At 36.3% G+C, this 26,110-nt stretch overlaps 1 protein-coding gene and 1 long non-coding RNA gene across 3 annotated transcripts in view; one reads left to right on the top strand and one right to left on the bottom strand.

Moving 5' to 3' along the window:
- LOC107568023 (rho GDP-dissociation inhibitor 2-like) overlaps window positions 1-18,225 on the bottom strand; it is a 26,021-nt gene extending 7,796 nt beyond the window's left edge. The window contains exons 1-3 of one of the 2 annotated variants that reach the window (XM_016253855.1): window positions 17,989-18,225; window positions 7,457-7,633; window positions 2,073-2,156 (exon numbers count right to left, since the gene is read on the bottom strand). In XM_016253855.1, the coding sequence (XP_016109341.1) occupies window positions 2,073-2,156; window positions 7,457-7,633; window positions 17,989-18,061 (334 nt within the window). In that variant the 5' untranslated portion in view covers window positions 18,062-18,225. Of the gene's footprint in view, window positions 1-2,072; window positions 2,157-7,456; window positions 7,634-16,001; window positions 16,026-17,988 lie in introns of those variants that run through there. The other variant, XM_016253864.1, reaches the window with a different exon arrangement.
- The window catches only part of LOC107568037 (uncharacterized), a 23,362-nt gene extending 2,294 nt beyond the window's left edge, over window positions 1-21,068 (top strand). Inside the window, exons 2-3 of the long non-coding RNA XR_001606700.1 lie at window positions 14,944-14,950; window positions 21,057-21,068. This is a non-coding gene — a long non-coding RNA (uncharacterized lncRNA). The remainder of the gene's footprint in view (window positions 1-14,943; window positions 14,951-21,056) is intronic.
- Window positions 21,069-26,110: the final 5,042 nt, after the last annotated feature.

Genomic DNA, 26,110 nt, shown 5'->3' with positions numbered 1-26,110 from the left:
TTACATTCTCCTTTCACATACATATATTTCTACTCTCACACACTTACATTCTCCTTTCACATACATATATGTTTGCTTTCACACATTTACATTCTCCTTTCACATACATATATTTCTACTCTCACACACTTACATTCTCCTTACACATACATACATACATTCTATATATATATATATATAGAATGTATGTATGTATGTGTAAGGAGAATGTAAGTGTGTGAGAGTAGAAATATATGTATGTGAAAGGAGAATGTAAGTGTGTGAAAGCAAAAATATATGTATGTGAAAGGAGAATGTAAGTGTGTGAAAGCAAAAATATATGTATGTGAAAGGAGAATGTAAGTGTGTGAAAGCAAAAATATATGTATGTGAAAGGAGAATGTAAATGTGTGAGAGTGCCAGAATGAATTATGGCTTGTACGGCCCCTCATACCTTCCTGTACCAACTCAAACCACAAAGTCACTTCTGGTTTTGTTCTAAAAGACGAAACGTGCTGGTGCATAGGTTCTTTACGCTGTGAATGATAGTTACAGATTTTATATCTGAAAAGGTCTTCTTCTTACTTTAAAGCTCTGACTTAAACAGCCCAGAATCATCCCATTGCCTAGCAACCAGGTGCCCTTTTGCCGTGCTCCCGTTGTTAAAGAGAGAAACACACTGTTAAACCGGCTGAGGGCAAAGGAGGGCGGCAGAAACCTGCTCTGACCGTCAAAAGACCCGACAGGCCCCTTCAGTGTATCGAGGCGGGACGTGGCTACATGCAGCAGTGTACGTTGATTTGTGTTGCAGATCTGCTTGCGTGATGTTGGCTGGCAGGGGAAGGAATGACATCATCCCTCTGAAGGCAGGGGAGGTGAAGCATTAGAATGCAGTGCAGAGCTGCTGCGCCTCTGTCAATAGTGTCAACTAAGCACATGCCCTTCCAGCTCTTGACCAGAAGCCTTTGTGTGGACAATAGAGACCGCAGATTCAACCCACTTACCTCAACCCACACGACTATTATCCTGCGAATACTAATCATGCAAATAATGCAAACTGGATGCTATGGATTTGAAATAGGGCTGTCAATGTCAGTGTTGTTATTGTTAACTAAAACCGAACTATTACAAATAATTTTCATTTGAATTGATTCGATTTCTTTGTTTGAAATACAGCTGAAATGTAATAAAATATACACATTAGATGAAAAAACTAAAATTAGAAATGCTGCCTTTGCAACCAAATGAAATTATTATAAGTACTAAAATTACTAAAACTAAACTGAAATAAAAATCAATTAAAGCTATATAGAAATATATCTAAAAACACAAAGAAAACTACTAAAAATGACCAAATTAAGATGAAAACTGAAAATGCACAAACAAAAGCCATTTCAATATATTAATAAATACTAAACGGTATATTATGCAATACTAAAATAACACTGGTCAATTACTTTAGTACAATTAATAATATCAAAAATATTGTGCGTACAATAATAAGAAATACTGTATTAAAGTAAAACAAATGACAAAATCACACAACAAATTTACAAAAGCATTAACCAAAATGAAAATGAAAACTGCATATGCAAAAATAAATGCTATTTTAAAATATTAATTAATCCTAGATGGTATATAAGTAATGCTAAAATAACACTGGTCAATTTAGTACAATTAATAATATTAAAAATACTGTGTGTAAAATAATACAAATAATCTATTAAAGTAAAAACAAATGACAAAATCACAAACAAATGTACTAAAACATTAACTAAAATTAACATGAAAACTGAAAATACAAAAATAAAAGCTATTTCTAAATACTAAATATATAAGTAGTACTAAAATAACACTAGCCAATGTAGTATTACTTTAGTACAATTAATTATATTAAAAATACTGTGTGTAAAATAATAAAAAATAATCTATTAAAGCAAAACAAATACAACACAGTCACAGTCAGTATTTGTATATCTGATAAATCTGAAGTCAATTATATTTTTAAGTGATAGCCAGCCCTCATTGTAAGTGAACTGGATTATGCGTGAATTATACAACACTTGTTGAATAATTGTTCAGGTGAGACTCACCTGTCAGGTCCATGGTGATGGGTCCAGGGGCCTGGTCACACATCAGAGTGAGTCGGGTCACCTGAACATTAGGAATGCTGGGATCTACAATGCAATGAATAAAACAGATGAGAAACTGAAAACACATTCTGCTCTACATTTGGTACCTGTAACCAACTTATTCATCAGAGTAGCCTTTTTCCCGTAGTGAATAAAACAATAAGTTTGACATTAGCATGTTGATTTCATTTCAGCAGTTCGACTGTGAGTGTTTACTGGCTGTAATAATTTAGTTTCTGGTTAAATAACAGTTGTATGTGGTTGCTAAAGTGTTCTGAGCGATTTTAGCACAGTGCTATATAATGCTAGGGTGTTTCTAGATGGTTGCCCACTGGCAAAAGTCAAAAGTGCCTACTTTAAATCTAAAAGGTTTTCTGATCCTTTGTTTGTTTGTTTATTTTGACAAAAAAAGTAGTGAATACACTCTATTCGTCAAGGATAACACAAAAAAGTTTAAAACAAAACTTATTTCCATTGTGGTCCTTGATGTAAAGCACAAACTTCACTCCCGGTAACAGGTACACTGGCACTGCATTATAAATACAAAAATTACAATTAAATTCCACATCTACAAAAATGTACAGTCACAAATAACCACATACGTAAAAATACAAATTCATCAACAAAACAACCTACTTAAGAACAAATTTTCGAAATATTCGAAATACCTTTAATGTCCAGAGGTAACCTATTCCACAAAAGTGCCCCAGAATATCTAAAAGACCTACGACCATACATAGTTTTAAAACGACATAATGTAATATCCATGAGACTTTGCCTAGTTTTATAACAATGTTGCTCATTTACCCTAGGAAAAAATGCATTAAAATATGAAGGAGCTCTGTTATTGATAATCTTATGTACCATTTTTAATTTAATATGTTCTAATCTGCTTACTATAGGTAACCAATCAAGACACTTCAAGTGGGAAACCTCCACATGTGTAAAACGACTAAACCCTGAAACTAACCTTAACCTATTCAATCCTTTGACATGACTCAGGATTCTCCTTCATTTTAAGTCTGCATGATTTTCTTGCCCATTTTATCAGGTAAAAACTGCAAGCCTGATCGCTTAGAACAGTAATAGCGCACATCTTCCGCACAATTTGAGTTATCATTCTTGTCAGTAGCACTGCAAGTCTGGCTGAGAAAAACAACAGAATCTGTCCATTCTTGCGAATCCTGCCTATCCAGCATTACTGGCCCAGTCAATCTTCCAAGCCGATTCATCCACACATTCATCATGTGTCTCAGACCAGAGGGAAGACACTTAGACTAGACTAAATTGAGTGAAAACGGGAAGGCAAAAAAAAGGCCACCATGTGCACCTGCAATGAACTGACCAGTCAGTGTGTAAATAAGACACATTAATCATCTCAGATATGTGCACATGAACATCATCAATTCAAGTTTGTGGAAAGACAGCTCTTTCCAGCCATACAATTCACACTCATTTCCTTTGTTTCATCTGTCGTCTATGAAAAGCTGTGTTCCAAAACCGAGTGAGCTGACTTAATTCCTACAGCCAACACGGACAGCATCCTAATGGTAATGGATAGATTTTGAACACGCTACACAGCACACAGGAAACATGACTCATAATTGACAATTGAGCATGTTATTATGCTAACGGATGGTAGTCTAATAATTAATAAAAATGCATTTTAAAAATACAAATATTGGATAAACCTGATTTTAATAGAGATTGATATTAGCATGGTGCTAAGCTAATGGCACGAAATTCTGATTACTCAAAATTACGCACAAATATTGGGTAAAATAGATTTTAACCGTATGATGTTAGCATGTTGCTAAGCTAATGGGACAAATAATTACTCAAGAAAATACATATAAAAAATACACACAAATATTGGGTAAAACTGATTTCAATAGAGAGTGACATTAGCATGGACCTAAGCTAACGGAACAATACTCTGATTACTCATAAAATGCACACAAATATTGGGTAAAGCTGATTTCAACAGTATGACATTAGTATATTGCTAAGCTAATTAGAAGATACTTTAAGCATAAAACTATACAGCAAAAATATTGGTTAAATTAACCATTTTTAATAACACTGAACTATTTTTATTAATACTTTTAGGAACATAATTTTTTTTTGCAGTATTATTAAATTCATTTTCATTATTTATCTGCAATCTTTGATCGGATTTTTCACTGAACTTGTTGCCATACATTCTGTAATTGCCTTTTCTGCAATGGTGCCCTTTGGGGTGGAAAATTCATCTTAAAAGGCAGCATAATTAAGTTGCCTATTTTTGCAACAGCCTTTGAATCAGGAACGCACCAACGCTTCTTTAAAATGCAGCTCACTAGGTTATGGAACAGAGCTACGGTGTCTTTCACAAACATAATCACCTTCGTTATGAGATAAGGAGGCATTTAACGTCTTGTCAGTCAGTGTTGCTAATGAACCGCCATGCATTCCCTCCCTAGTTTCTTGTGTCCATAGGAGCGCCGCCCATTACAGAAATAGATCGGGCCTGTCAGGGTTTAGGTGGACACAGAGCTGCTGCGGGTTAGTGACCCCAGCATGCAGCCTCAGCACATTTAACTGTGATAGAGCTGCAGCTGCCCCACCCCTTAAAGGTACAGCTCACCTCAAAACGAAAATTCAGTCATTATTTAGTCACCCTCATGTCATTCCAAACCTGTATGCTGTTATTCAATGGAACATAAAAGGAGAATTTCTGAATCTGAATACAACAATAGTGCATTGTGACTATGTCTGTCAAGCTCTATAAAGGGACAAAAGAACACCCAAAAAGCACCACAAAAGCACTATAAAAGCGGTTCATATGCTATATTTCAAGTCTTCTGAAGGCATACAATGGCCTTGTGTGATGTAAAAAGTGACATTTAAAACTCTGGGAAACAATATGAGAGTGAAGGTTTGATGTGTGAACTTCCATACTTCGAAGAAGTTGTCCCGTGAAGCACGCGGGGCAGGTGACTAGCTTAAATTAGGCATTTAACTCTACTGTTCCACTGAATGATTGTTTCTGCACTGCCAAGAGGGAGCTAGCGGTGTAAAACTGCACATAACAAATTGTTGGACGGGTCTCATTGATGCAGTGTTATTGACGCAGGGTGGGCTGGTTTTAAAAGTGGGAACTACAGTTAATCATCTACTGATGGCTACAAGCGGCACTACCCGCCGCAGGCATGCTCACTCGCTAAACTGTGCACCGGGGACCGCACGCACCAAACATGACTGATCACCCTGGCACAATCCCGCTATTATATCTCAGGAAATCTTATGGCAAATTAATGGACGTCAAGACAAACCTGCTTCATATTTCCAGTGTTTTCAGTCCCAGTGAGGGGGTTAGTTCAGCAAAAATGAAAAATTGGCTATCATTTACCCATATGTTTTCCTCCGTGGAGCAAAAGGATAATTTTTTTTAATAATGTACTGTTCATTATTATTAGATTATTACAATTAGAAATGTTGTCTTGGTAACTAAGTACTAACTGGATACATTTATGAACTAAAAAAAGAAATAATAATAAATTAAACTAAAGAATAATATTTAAAAAAATGACAAAAGCAAGATTAAACCAAAAATTAAAATGAAAACCGATAATAAAATAAAATAAAATTGGATTGAATAAAAAAATATATAAAAACGACTAAAATAACACCAATCTTAACATACAGGTTTGGAATGACATGAGGGTGAGCAAGTTATGACACAATTTTCATTCTATACACAATATAGCAAATGAGGATATAAGAAAGGGTTTGTATCATAGTCCTCAGAGACAAAAGATGATGTACTTTTTGGTCTGACTAGTCATGATGATCTCTGTAAGCAGATCTTTCGGTCATTACACTGAAACACAAAACGCTATAAAACACCAGCACAAGCTGCCATTTACATTCCAGCATATTCAAAGAAGGCTATTATTAACCTGGCCATAACCAACAAAACAAAGATGAATCATTTATGAATCAGAGGACTCACAAGGTAAATACCCACAAGTTGCATTCGAATGAAAAAAAGAGGAAAGAAATTACCACAGTTGATTGATTCGCAACAGAAAATTAAATTGCATCTAAATCAAGCGTTCTAAACCCCTATGAGTCAAGAGGAAATTAATCTGCCTTTTATGCCTTTAGCAACACTGTATCAGCAAGTATTTCCAGCTCACACTTAAAGGATTTAAAGAGTATATTTGGATTTCCCTGTGGTAAAAGAAATTAGGATTGCTGGGCTTTGATCATAATATCACAGAAACAATTCTTCATGAAGGGAAAAAGAAAAGAAACAAAGCTATTTCACTCAATAACTGAGCGAGAAATACAATAACTGATCTTATAATTAATGCATTGTACGGCGGGACAGACTATCAAGTGCAAATTATCCAGCGTTACGCAGTGAGTGGAATTATAATTCATGTTTCATGTTTCTCTAAACAACAAAGCAGTTCAAAGCCATGCTCTTCAGACTAAGTGATAGCCACCTTCTCCTTCTTTCTCTGAGTTAAGAGGATATTGTTTGGGGGCTTTGAACCAATACTGGAGTCCCCCGGGGGGACTGAATCAGTCTAGACAGCAGGAGGAGAAGGGAGAGCCGTCCCTGCAGAGCCGGGTTACAGCTTTAAACATGAAGACAATGCAATCTTCAGAAGATGAGACTCTTTGAAACAGTCATTATTTGTGCGCCTCTATAAATGTGGGTCAAATATCAGTAAGATTCTAATCATTTTGTTGTTTGGTGAGAATGTGATCCACTAAAAATGTTATCAAATGCTCACTGGCACATTTCTTTTGCAATAATTTATTTATGTATTTGTTTGTTTGTTTGACATCTCTTGTGCTACTAAGGCTGCATTTGTTAAAAAAAATACAGTAAAAATGCAGTAAAATATTATTGCAATTTAATTTTTTTCTATTCAAATAGATTTTAAAATGTCATTTATTTCTGTGATTGCAAAGCTGACTTTTCAGCAAGAACGTCTTATCCTTATATGCTGATTTGGTGCTCAGAAAACATGTTTTTATTATCATCAATGTTGAAAACAGTTGTCCTGCTTAATATTCTTGTGGAAACCAATCATACATTTTTTTGTGCATTCTTTGATATATAGAAAGTTAAAAAAAAAAAAACATTTATGTGAAATACAAAACTTTTGTTACATTACAAATGTCTTTACTGCCACTTTAGATCAATTTAATGCATCCTTATTGAATAAAAGTATTCTTTCTCAAAAAAAACCTAACTGTATAATATATATATAATGAATAGTGTGCACATACATACAGTAGGCGTGTTTCAAAAATAGTGTCCTGGTTTTTAGTGAAGGTACACTAACCTGCCACCACAGGTCCAGAACCCAGGAGGGTTTGCTTGTACTTGTTCAGGCTTTCATCATCCTTGTCCAGTTCCTGGATCTCCTGCAGGCTCTTCTGAGCCGGAGGCTGGTAGTTCAGATCTGGCTCATCTTCATCCTCAACCACTGGCACATCTTTATCTTTGTCAGCCATTATGCCTGAGAAAAACAGGGATGAAGGGCATTAGAAAGGAAAATAATCTTCATCTGTTGCATCTCAATATGTTTAAGATAACATTCTTATGCATCTTCACATACAAATCAATCTTAGCACGATTTCACAACAAATAACATTCTTATTTACCAATCAGATTCTATAATTTTTATAATTTACCATTTCCCTCTGAATTTAGGTGTAGTTCATGGTTTCTGTTTCTATTCTTGACTTGCATTAAAATCGACTAGAATTTAGAATTTTGCCTTTTTAATATTACTTTATAGCTTTTTGACCATATTTCTGGAGTGGTTTTGAAAAGGGCTTCAGCAGGCTAGTCATGATCAAGTTTGTAGAGTCTGGTAAAAGCATAAAATGGCCAGATATTGAACTATCAGTGTAAAAATCTAGTGTGAAATCTTTGAGCCGTTAAACTACACTTTTAAAAATAAAGGTGCTTCACGATGCCACAGAAGAACCTTTTTGTCTAAATGGTTCCATAAAGAACCTTTAACATCTGAATTATAAAAAGGTAAGAAAGAGATGGTTCTTTAAAAAACCTTTGACTGAATGGTTCTTTGTGGAACCAAAAATGGTTCTTCTATGGCATCGCTGTGAAGAACCTTTTGAAGCACCTTTATTTTTAAGAGTGTATATGGTTTGCGATGTTCTATGTGATTCTTTCATGGTTCTACAGACTCTGATAAAAGACAGACTGAATGTATTTTCTGTTATCTTTCTACCTCTCACACACTGTTTAGGCCTGAAACACAAACCAATTCAGATTCGCTAACACTGTTAGAGATAACAGATTTGCACATTTATCTCTTTTAATATTCAGAGTCATTTGTTGTAATCCTCACGTCGCAGAGCAATACACTGATAATTTAATTTCTATTCAGCTCATTTGAGAGATGGTTCCTAGCTAAATGCCCACAGTCTGACAATATATACAGCAAAAAAAGCAACTGAATCTTCTGTCCCTGTTTAATTATAATGAGCCAGTCTCGTTTTAGCAAATCACTTTAAAGAAATCATTGCTTTTATTAATTCAGCCACATGTCAGACATTGAAAAACATGTTTTTATTGTCACAACCAACACACTGCGTTTCAGCGTAACAGCTCATAATTACTGGAGACTCGGCAAGCAGACAGCTGACGTATTACTCCTCAGAGAAAAAGAGGAAAATAAAGACCTAGAAAACTGCTCTCCATGCAGAAGGCCAAGAACAGGGACAACAATTTGTCATGTGAATTAAGAGAGCTGAACTGTAATGTCCACAGAACTCCCCTGGAGAAGCAGTCTTGTGTAAGTGTTGTACAGAAATATACTGCACAAATAGGGTACAAAATGGGGCCTCAAACTCTTTAACCTTCACAAATTATTAATTGCCAATCTTAGGAGGTCATACTCAATATTATATGAGCCGTTTTATTTTCTACATAATTTCTGAGTTGTGTAGTTTTTGCAACCCTGTTAGAAACTAAGCCTGACATGCGTAAATACAGTTTTAATTCTGGATTTGGACAACTTTGTAATTTTCTAGCAACAAACATTCACTAACAAACACTATGGCCTGGTTTCACAGACAGGGCTTAGACTAAGCCAGGAGTAGGCCATAGATCAATTAGGACATTGAAGTAATTTTTCATAAACATGCCTTAGAAAACACATTATTGGTGTGCATCTTGAGACAAAACAAAGGCACTGATATATTTTAAGATCAGTCAGTGCAAGTTTCTTTCAGCTGACACAGCTCAGACTTACATTTTAGTCTAGGACTAGGCTTAAGCCTTGTCTGTGAAACCAGGGGTAAATCAATCAATAATAGCATAATAATATTGTCGGTAATTAAAATACATTTAAAATATGTTTTACTAAAATGTGCTGAATATCAAACCAACAGATTATGTCACAATTATGATTTTAAGTAATGGATACAGTTTGGAAATTAAAGATCTCTGAGGTAAGGCGAGGCAAAAACTACCATTTTCAGGGGAGGGACAGATATTGGATGCATTTAAAACTAGCTAGTTTTCACCCTATAGATTAATTTTACATTAGATAATAGTTTATCAAGAATATCTTATAGCTCTCACAACAAAAAAAGATGGGATATGTGGCTTGAATACTTTAAAAACAGTCACTGGACCCCAACGTTTACCGAATTCATGGGAAGTGATAACATCCGAAACATGACATGATCGCTTTCATTAGCCTGGGAGAGAACAAGCAAAGCTCTTGGAGGACAGATGTTCCTGAACACAGCTGAGGATGAACAAAGAAAAAAGACAGAAGCACCCCCACCCAGGTTTATATGTTTTATATGCCCCGGCTGGTTTTATGTATCGTGTGTCGACGCTGTCTAGGCCAAATCTGCCTCAGCAGCCATGGAAACATGCATATGTCCTCTTTCCCAATGATTATCAAGAGTGATGATGAACCTTCCTTACATTATGAAAGGAGAACAAAAACCCTAAGTGCTGTAATGTGAAGGCAAATGTAATAATGGAAGGACGGGGCTATAACATCTGATCTGATAGAATCAATAGGGTGTTTCTGAGGGTCACTCTCTAATACGCCATTAGTTTTATAAGAGCGATTTTCACTGATACCATCTAATAAATATATACCACCATCTCCTTTTGCATTATATAGCAGTAGCTCAAGGACCATGACACTCACATGCTGCTGCTGTATATAAAAATAGGGAGCCAATTTCCTCCAACAAAAAGGTAGGAAAATGTGGGAATGAATTCTGTATCTCTACATAAATTAAACCTGTGGAAAAAGCCCACTCTATCCAGGAAGACAATTTGAGGAAGGACAAGTAGGTCAGAGTATAGTTTATGAGGAAGATGCACAATTTCCAGAGACATTCGGTATACTCCAGCTGCAGAAGACAATGCGAGTCAATTAACCTACTAATTAGTGAGAAATAAACAATCTGAATGTGTACAGATGAACGTGGTAATAAAATGGGGCCTCAAACTCTTTAACCTTCACAAATTATTAATTGCCAACCTTAGGAGGTCATACTCAATATTATATGAGCCGTTTTATTTTCTACATCATTTCTGAGTTGTGTAGTTTTTGCAACCCTGTTAGAAACTAAGCCTGACATGCGTAAATACAGCTTTAATTCTGGATTTGGACAACTTTGTAATTTTCTAGCAACAAACGTTCACTAACAAACACTATGGCCTGGTTTCACAGACAGGGCTTAGACTAAGCCAGGAGTAGGCCATAGATCAATTAGGACATTGAAGTAATTTTTCATAAACATGCCTTAGAAAACACATTACTGGTGTGCATCTTGAGACAAAACAAAGGCACTGATATATTTTAAGATCAGTCAGTGCAAGTTTCTTTCAGCTGACACAGCTCAGACTTACATTTTAGTCTAGGACTAGGCTTAAGCCTTGTCTGTGAAACCAGGGGTAAATCAATCAATAATAGCATAATAATATTGTCGGTAATTAAAATACATTTAAAATATGTTTTACTAAAATGTGCTGAATATCAAACCAACAGATTATGTCACAATTATGATTTTAAGTAATGGATACAGTTTGGAAATTAAAGATCTCTGAGGTAAGGCGAGGCAAAAACTACCATTTTCAGGGGAGGGACAGATATTGGATGCATTTAAAACTAGCTAGTTTTCACCCTATAGATTCATTTTACATTAGATAATAGTTTATCAAGAATATCTTATAGCTCTCACAACAAAAAAAGATGGGATATGTGGCTTGAATACTTTAAAAACAGTCACTGGACCCCAACGTTTACCGAATTCATGGGAAGTGATAACATCCGAAACATGACATGATCGCTTTCATTAGCCTGGGAGAGAACAAGCAAAGCTCTTGGAGGACAGATGTTCCTGAACACAGCTGAGGATGAACAAAGAAAAAAGACAGAAGCACCCCCACCCAGGTTTATATGTTTTATATGCCCCGGCTGGTTTTATGTATCGTGTGTCGACGCTGTCTAGGCCAAATCTGCCCATCAAACCAACAGATTATGTCACAATTATGATTTAAAGTAATGGATACAGTTTGGAAATTAAAGATCTCTGAGGTAAGGCGAGGCAAAAACTACCATTTTCAGGGGAGGGACAGATATTGGATGCATTTAAAACTAGCTAGTTTTCACCCTATAGATTAATTTTACATTAGATAATAGTTTATCAAGAATATCTTATAGCTCTCACAACAAAAAAAGATGGGATATGTGGCTTGAATACTTTAAAAACAGTCACTGGACCCCAACGTTTACCGAATTCATGGGAAGTGATAACATCCGAAACATGACATGATCGCTTTCATTAGCCTGGGAGAGAACAAGCAAAGCTCTTGGAGGACAGATGTTCCTGAACACAGCTGAGGATGAACAAAGAAAAAAGACAGAAGCACCCCCACCCAGGTTTATATGTTTTATATGCCCCGGCTGGTTTTATGTATCGTGTGTCGACGCTGTCTAGGCCAAATCTGCCTCAGCAGCCATGGAAACATGCATATGTCCTCTTTCCCAATGATTATCAAGAGTGATGATGAACCTTCCTTACATTATGAAAGGAGAACAAAAACCCTAAGTGCTGTAATGTGAAGGCAAATGTAATAATGGAAGGACGGGGCTATAACATCTGATCTGATAGAATCAATAGGGTGTTTCTGAGGGTCACTCTCTAATACGCCATTAGTTTTATAAGAGCGATTTTCACTGATACCATCTAATAAATATATACCACCATCTCCTTTTGCATTATATAGCAGTAGCTCAAGGACCATGACACTCACATGCTGCTGCTGTATATAAAAATAGGGAGCCAATTTCCTCCAACAAAAAGGTAGGAAAATGTGGGAATGAATTCTGTATCTCTACATAAATTAAACCTGTGGAAAAAGCCCACTCTATCCAGGAAGACAATTTGAGGAAGGACAAGTAGGTCAGAGTATAGTTTATGAGGAAGATGCACAATTTCCAGAGACATTCGGTATACTCCAGCTGCAGAAGACAATGCGAGTCAATTAACCTACTAATTAGTGAGAAATAAACAATCTGAATGTGTACAGATGAACGTGGTAATGAAGTGTGAGAGGGGAAATTTGGAATATTAATCAACAGTCGACTCTTGTGCAAAATGGAAACGCCTGAACTGACTGCAGTGTTGTGACATTTTACTCAAGTGTGGCCACGTTTTGCACACTAGAGTCCTTTGGACCAATATCCTGTGCATAATAGGGCTATTTAGTTAATTATCCATGTGCAATTATAGCTTAAATATTGCTAAAAAATGCACACCAATTAAATATCTCGCACATCGAACACACAAATCAAATCCCCTGAGTTGAGATTCACTACAGGGAGGCCTGGTCACACTGAATACATGACTGGACTAATTGGACAATTTAAAGCATATCCACAAGCCAATGCCAAGATTCTCACTGTAAATTACAAGCAAAATTAACTATGTAGTGAGGGAGTGCATTAAGGATGATTATAGATACATTTTCATGGCATTTCAGGGCATGTTTTCAGCATAATGATGATGGCATCTCAAAACTGCAATGTGATACATATTAATATTGCACATTAAAGCAGTAAACATCACTGTTCTCCTCTCAATGTGCACAAGTTAACATCTAATCAGTTGTAATTGTTCATAATGTGACTAAAAGTGTTAATATCAAAAAATCATAAAAAAGAACATCTCCTAAAATACCTTTAATTTTTGGTTCTCAACTGGTTTTGCTTCAGGATCCAGATTATATAGTGACAAAGTTGTTTAATGTATCTGTAATGTACAAAATGCCCTTAAATCAGACATGGAAATTAATTAATATTACCACACAGGATTGACAATATTACTATTGAGACAAATTATTGAGACAATGATACAGAAAATTGATATTTGCAAAAATATTATGGTTTCATGCTCTCAGCACCCAAATGAGTAAATAAATAAATAAATAAAGCCTATTTATTTGGCAGCGCCTATTTGCACTAAATGTAAATAGCAATTAGATGCTATTTAGCCTATACTAAGTGAAAATAGCATATTTTCTTATCGATATATGCTATTTACACTAATTGCAAATAGCAATAGATTTTATTTACATTATATAAAAAAAGCAGAATTTTCTGCTATTTATACTACTTTTTGCAAATATTGGCAAGTACTGTGGTACATTATAAAACATACACTTACCTTATCCGATACTTTATTTCCTTCATTTCTATTGTGAAAAGGGAGAACAATGAGTTCAGCCAAAGGTCTCGGGTCGATCGCGTCAAAACGCTTACTCTACGTGATTTACCGTCTACTCTACGCAATTTACCGCCACTGAAGTTATTATTTGGCCATCTTTTGTAATGTTGTCTAACCCAACCATGTTGGTGCATGTGTAAATAGTCTCTGCCAACAAGGTATTTATTTTATTATCCTAACTATGCACAATCATATTTTTAGCATCTAGGCTAGCCCCTCTTGTCCACGATCCTATCAGATCAGACCAGCAGCCATTTTTATATCGCGACCCACCAATTGAAAAGCACTGCTCTAAAAAACACTAGCAAAGAGAAGAATGACAGTTATTACCCTTGCTCAGCTGTGTTAAATAGCAGTGATAATACTTTGAAGAATCTGACAAGCTTTTTTTAATTAGCTTTCCCCACCCTCCGGAGATATAATTTCTGAGTGAAATATGTAAGGCGCAGCATCTCGAGCTTCAAAGGCAACATGCTTTGGTCCGCTTTGATCAGTAGAAGCAGTTAAATGCCTGGCTAGATTGTGATGGATAGCATGCTGGTTTTTGTCTGATGGCGTGCTGCAGGTTTCAGTGCACAGCTAATGAGGTGGAGTGTGAACGAGCAAACAGCGCTGACAAACTGCAGTCTCTCATACTCAACACACAACAGCTGTACACCCAAATATTCAGTGGACTTTCAGCAGATGAATGGAAGGCCCACTAGGGTTTCTGAAGACCGCACAAACCTTACTCTTTTTAGACTAGCATTAATGTAAGACCCTTGCAAAGGGCAATAAACCCCTCAGGGTTTAAAAATGTCAAATAAGGACCACAAGAACACTGACTTTGTTGTTCACTCACTTATGTGTCAAAGTACAGCGTGTTATAGTAAATATTTTTTGTATGAATATCTTGTCTGAATTTATGGTCACAGTTTGCTCTAAGATGGAAGCCAGCTCAGCGGCTGGTGTAACTAAATTCACCCTGTACATTAACACTTTCAGCTACTCTGCAACCCTCACAATACTCCACTTTCTCAACTACTTTGAAGCCGTGCAGCTTCTCTGTTAACTTGAGTGACAAAGTGCAGCCTCTCTGCTAACTGAGAGCAAAGTCGAGAGTAATGCATGCATATCTGCAAACCCTGATCCTGTAAGTCAGAAACATCACAACCCACAGCAGGCCAGAAATCTGCACAAATATTCATAGACAAAACCCTGCAAGCCATTTGACACTGTCACAGAAGGTTTCGGTTGTAATGTATTGAAACAACACAGCAGGAATACACTTATTTACAAGATGATGCCAAAGAAAACTTTGAGGAAATTCAACAAGTAAAACAGGCCCAGACAAAATCTACCGACTGTCTTTGTTTTTGTGCACTGATTTTAAGTATAAAATACATTAAAAGTACTATTAGGCAATCTGACAACATAACCATACATTTTTTAAAAAGCTAATTCTATATATTTTTTTCTGGTAAAAAAAAAAAAAAAAAAAGCTCCAGGTTTGCTGTGCCTGTTTGTAGGGGCTGCACAATTTGGCTTATATTTGAATTTGATTATATATCAATATGACTATAAATTAAAAATTATTAATATTATTTTATATTATTATTACTCAAATAAAATATAATATTTCAAATAAATATTAAACAAAATAAGAAATATTACAATTGTAATAATACAAATTGAGAATTTAATAAATCATATGATTTCTTTGCTTTTAATCTTTGAACTACAGAGCATTTATTTTGGCTGAAAACCACTGAAAGACCTTAAAGATTTTTTTTTTTTTTTTGACAACAGATTTATAAACTATTCTCATAACACGTAATTTAGAGAATTACATATATTCAAAAAGAAAAGAAGAACAGGTACCAAAATGTTAAAAAGAGTACTAGTACATGTAGAAGTTGGGGACTAAGTGACATGTAAATTCTCAAGATTGTTAATCTGACAGTAGCTGTAATGTGAGAAACCAGCTGAACACCTGACAGCATGAAGGGAAGGGAAATTATGCATGTGATCTTCCTCATTCATATAGCCTTTCTCTACAGGGTGCACAAACACATCAGCTTTTTTAAATCTCTCCTACATGCAATCTAATTGATTCACTCCTTTAAACATGTGTCAGGTCTCTGACGTGCAGCCATCCATCACAGCACAGCAGCAGTTGAGGCTCATTGAGTCGTGATGCTGCTCTGCTGGGTCACAGGGGGTCTTAGCGTGTCAGCACCTGCAGTCCAGCAGAGACCGAGCTGAGAAACCCATGCACCGGTGCCTGGTTTTGTGAGCCTGGTTTTGTGAGCCTTTTCTAAACACCATTGACTCGACTGGGATCAGCCTGCTTCACACTACTCTGCCACACAAATCCAGTTCAGTTTTCAAATCCAATCTTGAGGACTGAATTATCTGCACTGTATATACAGTATACACAGTGTATACAGTGTTGTCGATATCCGAAGTATCAATATGAAGGTGTGGTCACATCCACACAATCAGGAGATTTGTGTGAAGGTGAAAAAAGTGCACCACACAGGTTTCGTTCAAGTTGGTTGGGCGAATTTACCATGCTGACCAACAGAAATCTTCTTGGTTTGAAAGTGACTTCTGTGAGCAGTGCTTAATGCATCTTTACACTATTGACAATAGATAATGGACCATTTTTGCATGTTAATTTCGCTTAAGACATTCCAAAAAGAGTTTGATCAGACTTCACACTGAATTTGATATGAATCAGGTTTGTAAACTTTGGATTTCATGTGTTGTTTTGCTGTTCAAACTACAAAAAGCGAACAGATTTGAGTCAGATACAAGAGATCTAGGTTTCGTCAACAAAAAAACTACAAAAAGCGAACAGATTTGAGTCAGATACAAGAGATCTAGGTTTCGTCAACAAAAAAACTACAAAAAGCGAACAGATTTGAGTCAGATACAAGAGATCTAGGTTTCGTCTTGTGACAATTCACCTGCCCCACCAAGGTTAGGTTTAGGTGCAGGTTCATGCCTTTTTTTCTTTTCTTTTTTACAAAAAAAAATAAAATCACACATTTTCATAAGAATTACAAATTCATATGAAATTCAAACTTTATCAAACTAATTTGTTTCTTGTGAATCGGGTTGCGATTAGTTGGTTAGCATGGACCAATTAACTCCTGTTGGAAGATGTTTTAACTACACCATTCGGTTGCAAAAATTGTCCCAAATATTTAATTATAGTATATTATAATAAAATAGGGGTTAAGAGTTAAATTGATTTCATATTTACATATTTCCCTGTCCATAGAACAGTTAGTCAGGTAACTTGCTCAAAACACCAGCAAAACTGAACATCCGTGCACAAAATCATATAGGGGAGTCCTGCGTCATCCAAGCAACTGCCATTGAGATTAATGGGAATGCTTACAGTGAACCCACGCTCTATAGGAATCTCAGATAGCAAAAGCACACATATGTACATTTACCCTTCACTTTACACATAAAGACAGGTGTTCATTTGTCACACATCATTACTTCCTAGATATCAAAGTGAAATGGAGACACTAAGGGAGTGGAAGACACTGATAAAGAGGCAAATTGGGAGTGAGAAACACTGGATTGGTGTCAGTAATCAGAAGCTCTGCAGAGTGAAGCCCTGAATCAACAACATCTGTGACATATAATTACAAGCAACATGATGATCACACACACAAAGCAATGTTGTGAGTGCAACAACAGATTGATCAATACATATTGATCAATCCACCTTTGCTTGTTTTAACTGCATCACATGCCAACAATAAAAATGTCTACATCCACAGAGGAAGTCATCTCACGAAATGATCACATATATGACTTTCTACTTGATTTTAAAGATCTATTTGAATTGTAAATAGGTTTTATGATACATTGCAACTACTAAACACCATGCATAATAAGCTTCAAACTACTTTAGCTGAAGGTTTAGGTATGGTCTATTAAACTGGCAGATCATCTGAGGTCTTTTTGTGGAGTTTAAAGCCCTTTCCAAATGCACACCTTCAAGTTAATTGTAGTATGTTTAGTCATAATTTCACTTTTCAAAATGTTTATCTCATAATAGATAACGTGAATGCATCCTCACCTCTGTAGCAAACTGTTAACCAGAGCAGTTCAAGAAACTGTCCACCAAATTCACAAACATCCAAGCCCAACATTGTGAGTAAGCTCTTTTCAACAAGGTTTCCCCAAAAAAAATTACTCCCAAAAAATTCCAGAAAGCACACCTCCTGTGGTATAGAAAAAAATGTGTCTAAAACACATTCAAAGAAGAATTCACAGCAGCATCCTTCCTACCACCACAAAAAAACCAAGATACAGAATCACTGGGTGTGGGTTGGCTAGAGAAAGAGCGAGTTAGAGAGAGAGGGGGAGGGGGGGGGGGGAGAGATAGTAGAGAGACAGAACGTGAGAGATAGAGAAAGAAAGTAAGGGAGTGAACAAATGCACAATGCACGATCTGAGTGTAATCCGTGCTGGAAGAAGAGCCGTGGCTGAAGTGTTGGCAATGAGGCAGTAATGTGGGAACGGTATTCCGGTCTGCAGACGCTATTGATTCCACCGGCATGAGAAGCAAACCCTCCGCCTCAGTTCAGCACGCCTCCCAACCCCATCACTCATTAGACAGGAGACTGCGATGATCTCATCCTCTTCCTCACACACATGCACACAAACACGGTTCCTTTGCTCCTCTGTTCTCTTTATTCCCACTTCTATTTCTCTGTCTTCACATTCCAGCTCTCTAGAGACACTTATTATTCCTACCATCCCCCGTTTTATATCAACTATCATATTGTTTCCCCTTTTATCTCCCCTTCTCTCTCTCTTTCTCTCGCTCTTTCCTTCAGGGGCAACATGCTGGGTGGATTGTTTTTTTCTCCTTTAGTCGAAGATGACTTTCTATCAGTTTGCAGTTCTCCAGCACGTCGCTCTGTCATCTCTCTCAGGGGTCATCAACCTGTCAGAGGAACCTGTCGGAGGTTACACTGGGCGTGCCGCTGCATTTCACGCGGCCTTGATGCTCTGCCATTGGTAGCGTCTTGCTGAGTGGTGCTGCATTGCCAAACCCTTTTTCAAGAGACTTGTGAGGAGAGAGTTTATGTGCGCCGACCCATTACGGCATTTCTCTGCATGTCTGGTGCAAAGATAGGGAGCAAACAGCACATGATCTGATGTGTCAACTTGGTAAAGACACAACAGATTGCATCGGAGGTGGCATGTATATTTTAGTATAATGAAGCAATGAGCCATAAAGGCAGTGTGTTACGGTGATTTTTCTAAGCGAAAAGGATGTTTTTAGGGATGACGCTAAGTGAAACACCCTTAACTGTTGTAAAATCACTGTAATAAACAGTTATGTGTGGCTTTATTATTGAACTCAGAACACAGCAATTTGATAAATGACAACAAGGTTAAAAGAAAGTTTGATTTAAGGCACATTTACATCAAGGACTATACCTATAACGATAATAAATATAAAGTTAATAATCGTTCTAATTCTCTGAGAATAAGGAAGTCGACACCAGTACTATAATGATAACGAAACGCAGTTGGAATCACTTTAAAAAAAAATTTTTCAATCTGATGAACAATAAAAACTTTGACAACCATTCAGAATCCACACAAATGACCCTTCGCAAAGGGTCTAACAACACACCAACAGACAAGACAGAGCAGGTATGAAACAAAGTCTCAGCTTTCAAATGTTGTCATTTTTTAAGAAATTCAAACAATAAATACCATTTTGTGGCTCTTTAATGTTACAGATCACTGTAGCACCTCCGTTCAAACGGCAGGTGAACCGATCATCTCTTCCTTTTTACTAGTTTAGCATGAAAAACACATTAACGAACATGAGAAAGTATCTTGTTTCAACCGCGGAAATACGTCAATACACATTATTTTTCTACTCTCCTATCTGATTTGTTTGTCGGACAAAATGGTGGATTTTGCATTATATCGCCTGTCAATCAAGCTCCCTGCGAAGGGTCAATTAAATAAATCAAGCATTTAATGCTGCAGACAACAAAACTGAAGCATGCTCTTATAATATACTGAACATTACAAAATAGTGCTGGGTGATATACCGGTTCAAACAGTACACAGGTTTGAATTACGCACACAGAATGAAAAAAAAAAAAAAGCATACCGGTACAAGTGGCTAAGCAACATAGACAGCGTAGTGAATTGAGAGGAGATCCCTGTTGACTGCATACACTTCTGACTAATGGTTAGAGAACTATTAATAACACATAACTAATTCTTTATCTGGGAAAATAAACTAACTGTAAACGGCCGTGAACAGAAGCCAGAGATGCTGAAGTCGAATGCAAAGAGGAGAAAACACTGTAGCAGGCAGAGCAAACTCATTTCACCATGTGTGAAATATTGGAAGAAATACTGAATTGGGGGTGGGAGTTTATATGAATGTATCTCTGAGGGAAACTGACTGTCTTCAGAAAAGTTTAGATGGTATTTTCACAGTGCTGCTTTGTTTACAGCAGTATCCAAGGAAACGGTCTATCGCTGCTGTGCCATAAGCGCCACCTGCTGTCTGAGAGTGAATTTGCACTTTCATTCAGCCCGTCTGCTGTTTCTGTTCATGCAGAAATGTTTTATTTAGTATAATTTCTCAAAGCTAATGTCAGAGTCAGACCATTCTGTTATTGCTTTAAATTTGGAATCTGTTTCATGCAATCTGATTCATTTAAAGGCAGAATCAGGGACAAACCATGATAAACCATAAAACCAGAATCCGAAGAAAAAAAACAAACAAACAAAAAATTTGGTTAACCCGCCCAGCACTATTACAATGCATTGATGTTGATGCTAATACATTTATAGTACAGTTATCATTCTTTGTGTGAAAGAGCCTTTAAATTCTAATTTTATTTTATTTGTCACAGACAATTGCAGTTTTTTTATGAATTACATGTACTTATAAAAATCATAATCCTAGAACATGTTCAGAAGTTAATTTTTCATTCTTGTGCATGAAAACCGGACATGTGCAGATTGACATGTCTGTGGAAAGGGGACAGGAGACTGAAGTGCCAAGCATTTGATAACATTCAAGCCCCAATAGTTATTTTAAAATTCCTGAATTTTAGTTTAATTCAAACATTTATACAATGATAAGAGAAGCTGCGCTAGGATGGGAAGAGCTCCTCTAGTACACCCCAAAACAGCCCTTAAAATTAAAACTATTTAATGATACATTTTGTGTTAATTCTAATATTTCTTACTCTTAACTGAAAACTTTCGTATTTTTTTTAATTTAAGCAGAATGTGTGAATGTATGATTAAAAAAGGTATTTTTGTCTCAACTTAGCATAAGCCTCTGTTTGCTCTCAATTTAAACTGACTTAAATTAGATATTAAAGAGACTTCAGTTGTGGTTATTCTTTCCAATCGTTTAAGGTTCACACTGGGGTCTGCTAGCACAATATGGGAGTTGAATTCAGACTGCCTTGACAGTCCTCTTCACATCAAGAAGCTCCGAAAAGGACTTTGACAGCTTACATAACAGATCTATCAAACTACACTAAGCTGAGAGCACCAGTCTGCTGGTATCTGAGCAGCCTGTGATTTTCAACACTGCCCCTGTCAACACATCAAAAAACTTCTTGAGGGGCTGCCTCAACTTACTAGGAGTAAAAAAAAAGAGAAAAAATCTAAAACGACTAACCATGAAGTCATGCATGCACACTTTTGACAAAATAAGATCTCTTATGATCTGCATGACTGGAAACTGTTGCACAAACAGGAAGTAACATGTGTAGGCCTCTCATTTCAACCACAGTTGGTGTAGATCAGTGGCACACTCTCGGCAATATGGAGCTTGTCACAAATTGTCTAAATGTGCTCACAAAATGAGTCTGAAAGTCAAATAAATTTAAACACAGAAGCACATTGGCGTAGTTCTGAACGGTTCCTCTTGAGGCTTGTTCTGAATCCAGCAGCTCTGTTGCACTCAGGAAGTTCTGCACAAGCCTAGGCCTGAACAACACATCTCGAGAAGGAAGTGAAAGGACTGTCTTGATCAATAGACAGAGATCTTGTTTATCGAGGTCTGCCAGTTAATACACACAGCTTCCCTTTTACGGATTTCTCAGACATTGTGATATTTTTGGCTGCTTCTCCAGTGACTGGCGTTGGGGGCTGCAGAAACTCTTGTTTATGTGTGTGGAAAAACAGGGTTAGCTCATCAGATAGAACAAAACGTTTTTTTTCATTGCTATGAAAATAATTTCCACGCTAGCTTTTATAGGCTATTTATCAACTCGGTGATGCACCATGACGTATGTCATCTACTGCACTCATCAATATGAGGCTAAAAAGCACTGCGGGAATTTTCCCAATCATTTTACAGCCCCCTAAACCATGTCAATGCAAAATGAGCTTTCAGAAAAAAAGCATGTCATATCCGAATTCCCTCGAGGCTGCAATACAATAGCAATAGACTTTCTCGAGCTGATGAAAGCATACCAGTTTGGCTATAAAAACACGAACAACACCATCATCTAAAGCACTGGCTTTGTGAATGTGTAAAAGATTGATTTTTTTTTAGAGCAAGGACATTGTGAGACAGGTAGTGCTACTGAATGATAAGACAAATGATTGAATGAGAGAGAGCAAGAGTGATGCACCATCACTTTAAATGCCAAAAGAGATATTTATGACAATTTAAATGCAATAAAATAGGGCAAATATTGTAATCCCACATTATGGAATACTTTACTGTGATTGGTCAATTTAACTCTTTCAGCACTGAAATATTTCAGAACAATGACCACAAGCTAATAAAATATGTTTCATGTCCATGCAGCACAAAAAGTATGATAATGTACAGCCAATTGGTCATAATTCCAAAATAAACTTTTTTTTGTGATAATGTCAGACTGTCTGTACATTATCCCTTAAATAGCAAACATACAAGTATGTAGATTTGCTCATTCTGCTCAATTTTATTATCATTACATATTTGTTCATTCAGATTTATACTTCTAAAGTGATAAAGGATGTCAGTAAGGTGTCTGTGGTGTCACAGGGGCCAGTCAGAACAGGATCTTAGTTTGGTCTTGCTGTTAAAAGAGGATGTGGTTGCATACGACTTTACCACAAAAGTAAATTGAACATGAGAGTATGGGCCTAATACTGTCTTTTAATCAGTGAGTTAATTAATTAACCAAATTATCTTCAAAGCCATATATACATATATATATAATTTTTGAGTGAATTGAAATCTTAAGAATAAATCTGCAAGTTACTCCAAACCTTCTAGTTTAGTGATACCGTTTCAGAATTAATCAGAAAATGAAAACCATAAACATAAAGATAACATATATAATCCTTACATTCTAAAAACAGTTTGACAGTTTAATCTGAATGAATTTTTGTATTGTTTACATCTGTTTACATTTTTTTAATTTTAATTCATTTTATGTAAAGCACGTTTAATTACCATTGTGTATGAAATGTGCTATATAAATAAACTTGCCTTGCTGCAAACAACAGGACAGACAGACAGACCGACCGATACAGACAGAGAGATAGATACAGAGAGACAGACAGACAGACAGATAGATAGTAGATCGATAGACAGATAGATAGATAGATAGATAGAGACAAACAGATAGATAGATAGATAGATAGAGACAAACAGATAGATAGATAGATAGATAGAGACAAACAGATAGATAGATAGATAGATAGAGACAAACAGATAGATAGATAGATAGATAGAGACAAACAGATAGATAGATAGATAGATAGAGACAAACAGATAGATAGATAGATAGATAGATACAGATAGACAGACATACAGATAGATAGATAGACAGACAGATAGATAGACAGACAGATATAGACAAACAGATAGATAGATGGGTAGACAGATAGATAGATAGACAGATAGACAGACAGATAGAGAAAAACAGATAGATAGACAGACAGATAGATAGACAGATAGAGACAAACAGATAGATAGACAGATAGACAAACAGATAGATAGATGGGTAGACAGATAGATAGATAGACAGACAGATAGAGAAAAACAGATAGATAGATGGGTAGACAGATAGATAGATAGATAGATAGATAGATAGATAGATAGATAGATAGATAGATAGATAGATAGATAGATAGATAGATAGATAGATAGATAGATAGATGGATAGATAGATAGATAGATGGATAGATTTCTTTATGTCCCTGGATTGATCCTGGTATTGCTGGAGTTGCACTGCTGTAGAGCAGGGCGGAAGCGAGTTGAGGAATGCTGAAGAGTAGCCTATAGTTAGCCCCAGGCCTCAGCTTTTATCCCTCAGCCATACCTGTTTTTTTTCCTCCAGAAAAGAATATGCTATTCCACCGGTTCTCACTCTTTTTGATTCCAAGGCCCCCCATTGTCCATGACGATATTCAAAGCCCTTCTGCACAATCCAGCTATGTTGCAGTGGTAGTATGTAGTTTAACCTGAGTGAGAAGTATGATGTCAGTTTACATGTTGTAGATCTTCAATTTATTAACAGTTTGAAGCATTTTAATTAAGTCTGATTTAATATATAAGTAGTCTTGTGAATTTGCTGAGGACTCTGGTTGAGAATTACTGTGCTTTACTGAGCATCAGACTAGTTTAGTGTCAGCTTTTATTAAGAATCTTGCTACCCCCTTCTGTTTAAAAATTGAATTACATTTTCACCACCCCGCTCTTTATTGTTTGATGTCTTTTTGCATTATTGTATCTTTTTTATAACATTGTTTATGTGTATTTATAAAGGCTTATGTATAATGTCTAATTGCTGCTGCTACTAATAATAATAATTCTTACTCTCTTAAGTTATATTTAACAGTAATTTAAACAGAACACTTAAAAACAATCAGGCACTAATTTGAGACCAAGGTAAATTATGCTTTATCACTTTTATGCCATTGCCACAGAAGACTCTCTGCAATTCTCTGAACCACACTTTAGGAGCTCTGTGAGATTATAGTCAATCCACGCCTGCAGGGAATGGTGGGTAGGCCTAATTCAGAGTGAAGTTAACTTTCAAAGAGACCGCTGTGAACGGGAGATGGAGGGCTTTGAGCTCTCTATTTCTTTAAACTGTCTTTAAAAGTCAGTCCTTTTTATTGTTGTATCAGCTCATATGTAATCCGTAAAGGCTGCCTGACGATATTTTACCTGTTGGACTGAATTCCTCTTCTCTTAGAGAAGCAGGTGTTCTTTCTCAAAAGTATTAACGCTCTCAGCCACATGTCACTCATATCCCAGAACTACATTTGACATCTGTCTCTGTGGGACATGATCTTCTTTAATGGTGCTCAAACCTCAACATCAATCACAATCTCTATGTCAGGGACTTAACTTTAAGTAGGCCTACATTAGTGTGTAGCATAGATTAGGCCTAAACCATGCTGAACGTCATTGGTCTATATGAAGTGCAGATAATACTGTTGTCTTTTTCACTTTAATGTTGACGTGCTGTGTGTTAAATGCTGCAGGGACACAGTCACCATTTCAAAATTAATGAGTTAAATATAATATTAAATATATATATTTATTTATTTATTTATATTTGATTGGATAGATAGTTTATTCAACTTTCTTCATTATTTACTAAGGAAAGTCAGTGAATGATGATGTTTGATATGGTGACCATGCATCCTGGCAAGGATTTCTACATTGCCTAAAATGTCAAGGTTTTGACTTTGTTTTCCTATTCACATGCTTTCTGCAGTCTTCATACATTATACTGTATGCACACGTATTCCTATGTACTGCTTTGGCTGTTCTCTGTAGATCCCACCTTCTCCCATGCCACGATTGGTGGATTATGTACAATGTCAGCACACTGATGGTTAAACTACTTTTCAATCATTACTTTCAGCAAGTATGAAAAATAAATAAGAAAAATGCCAAAACCTAGACCTTTTGAGCAATTTAGAAATCCTAGCCAGGACAAAGATGATGTATGGTCACCCTATGTTTACAGATGTCTGAAAGTTCTTTGAAATTTGAAATCATTTTTGAGTGAAATTGCTGTTGATGGCAACTCAATGAATGAAAATGTTTGCAAAAATCTAGAAGATTCTTTGAAGCACATGTTTCTTGCAAAGGAGTTTATATAGCCATCCAGGGTTGATCTAATATACACATATATATATATATATATATCAAAATTGTTGAACGCTTGGATGCTTGT

Source organism: Sinocyclocheilus grahami, unplaced genomic scaffold, assembly GCF_001515645.1.
Source record: "Sinocyclocheilus grahami isolate Dianchi unplaced genomic scaffold, SAMN03320097.WGS_v1.1 scaffold27.1, whole genome shotgun sequence".
NCBI lineage: Eukaryota > Metazoa > Chordata > Actinopteri > Cypriniformes > Cyprinidae > Sinocyclocheilus > Sinocyclocheilus grahami.
The sequence above is the reverse complement of the archived record's forward strand: the minus strand, read 5'-3'. Positions and strand labels throughout refer to the sequence as shown.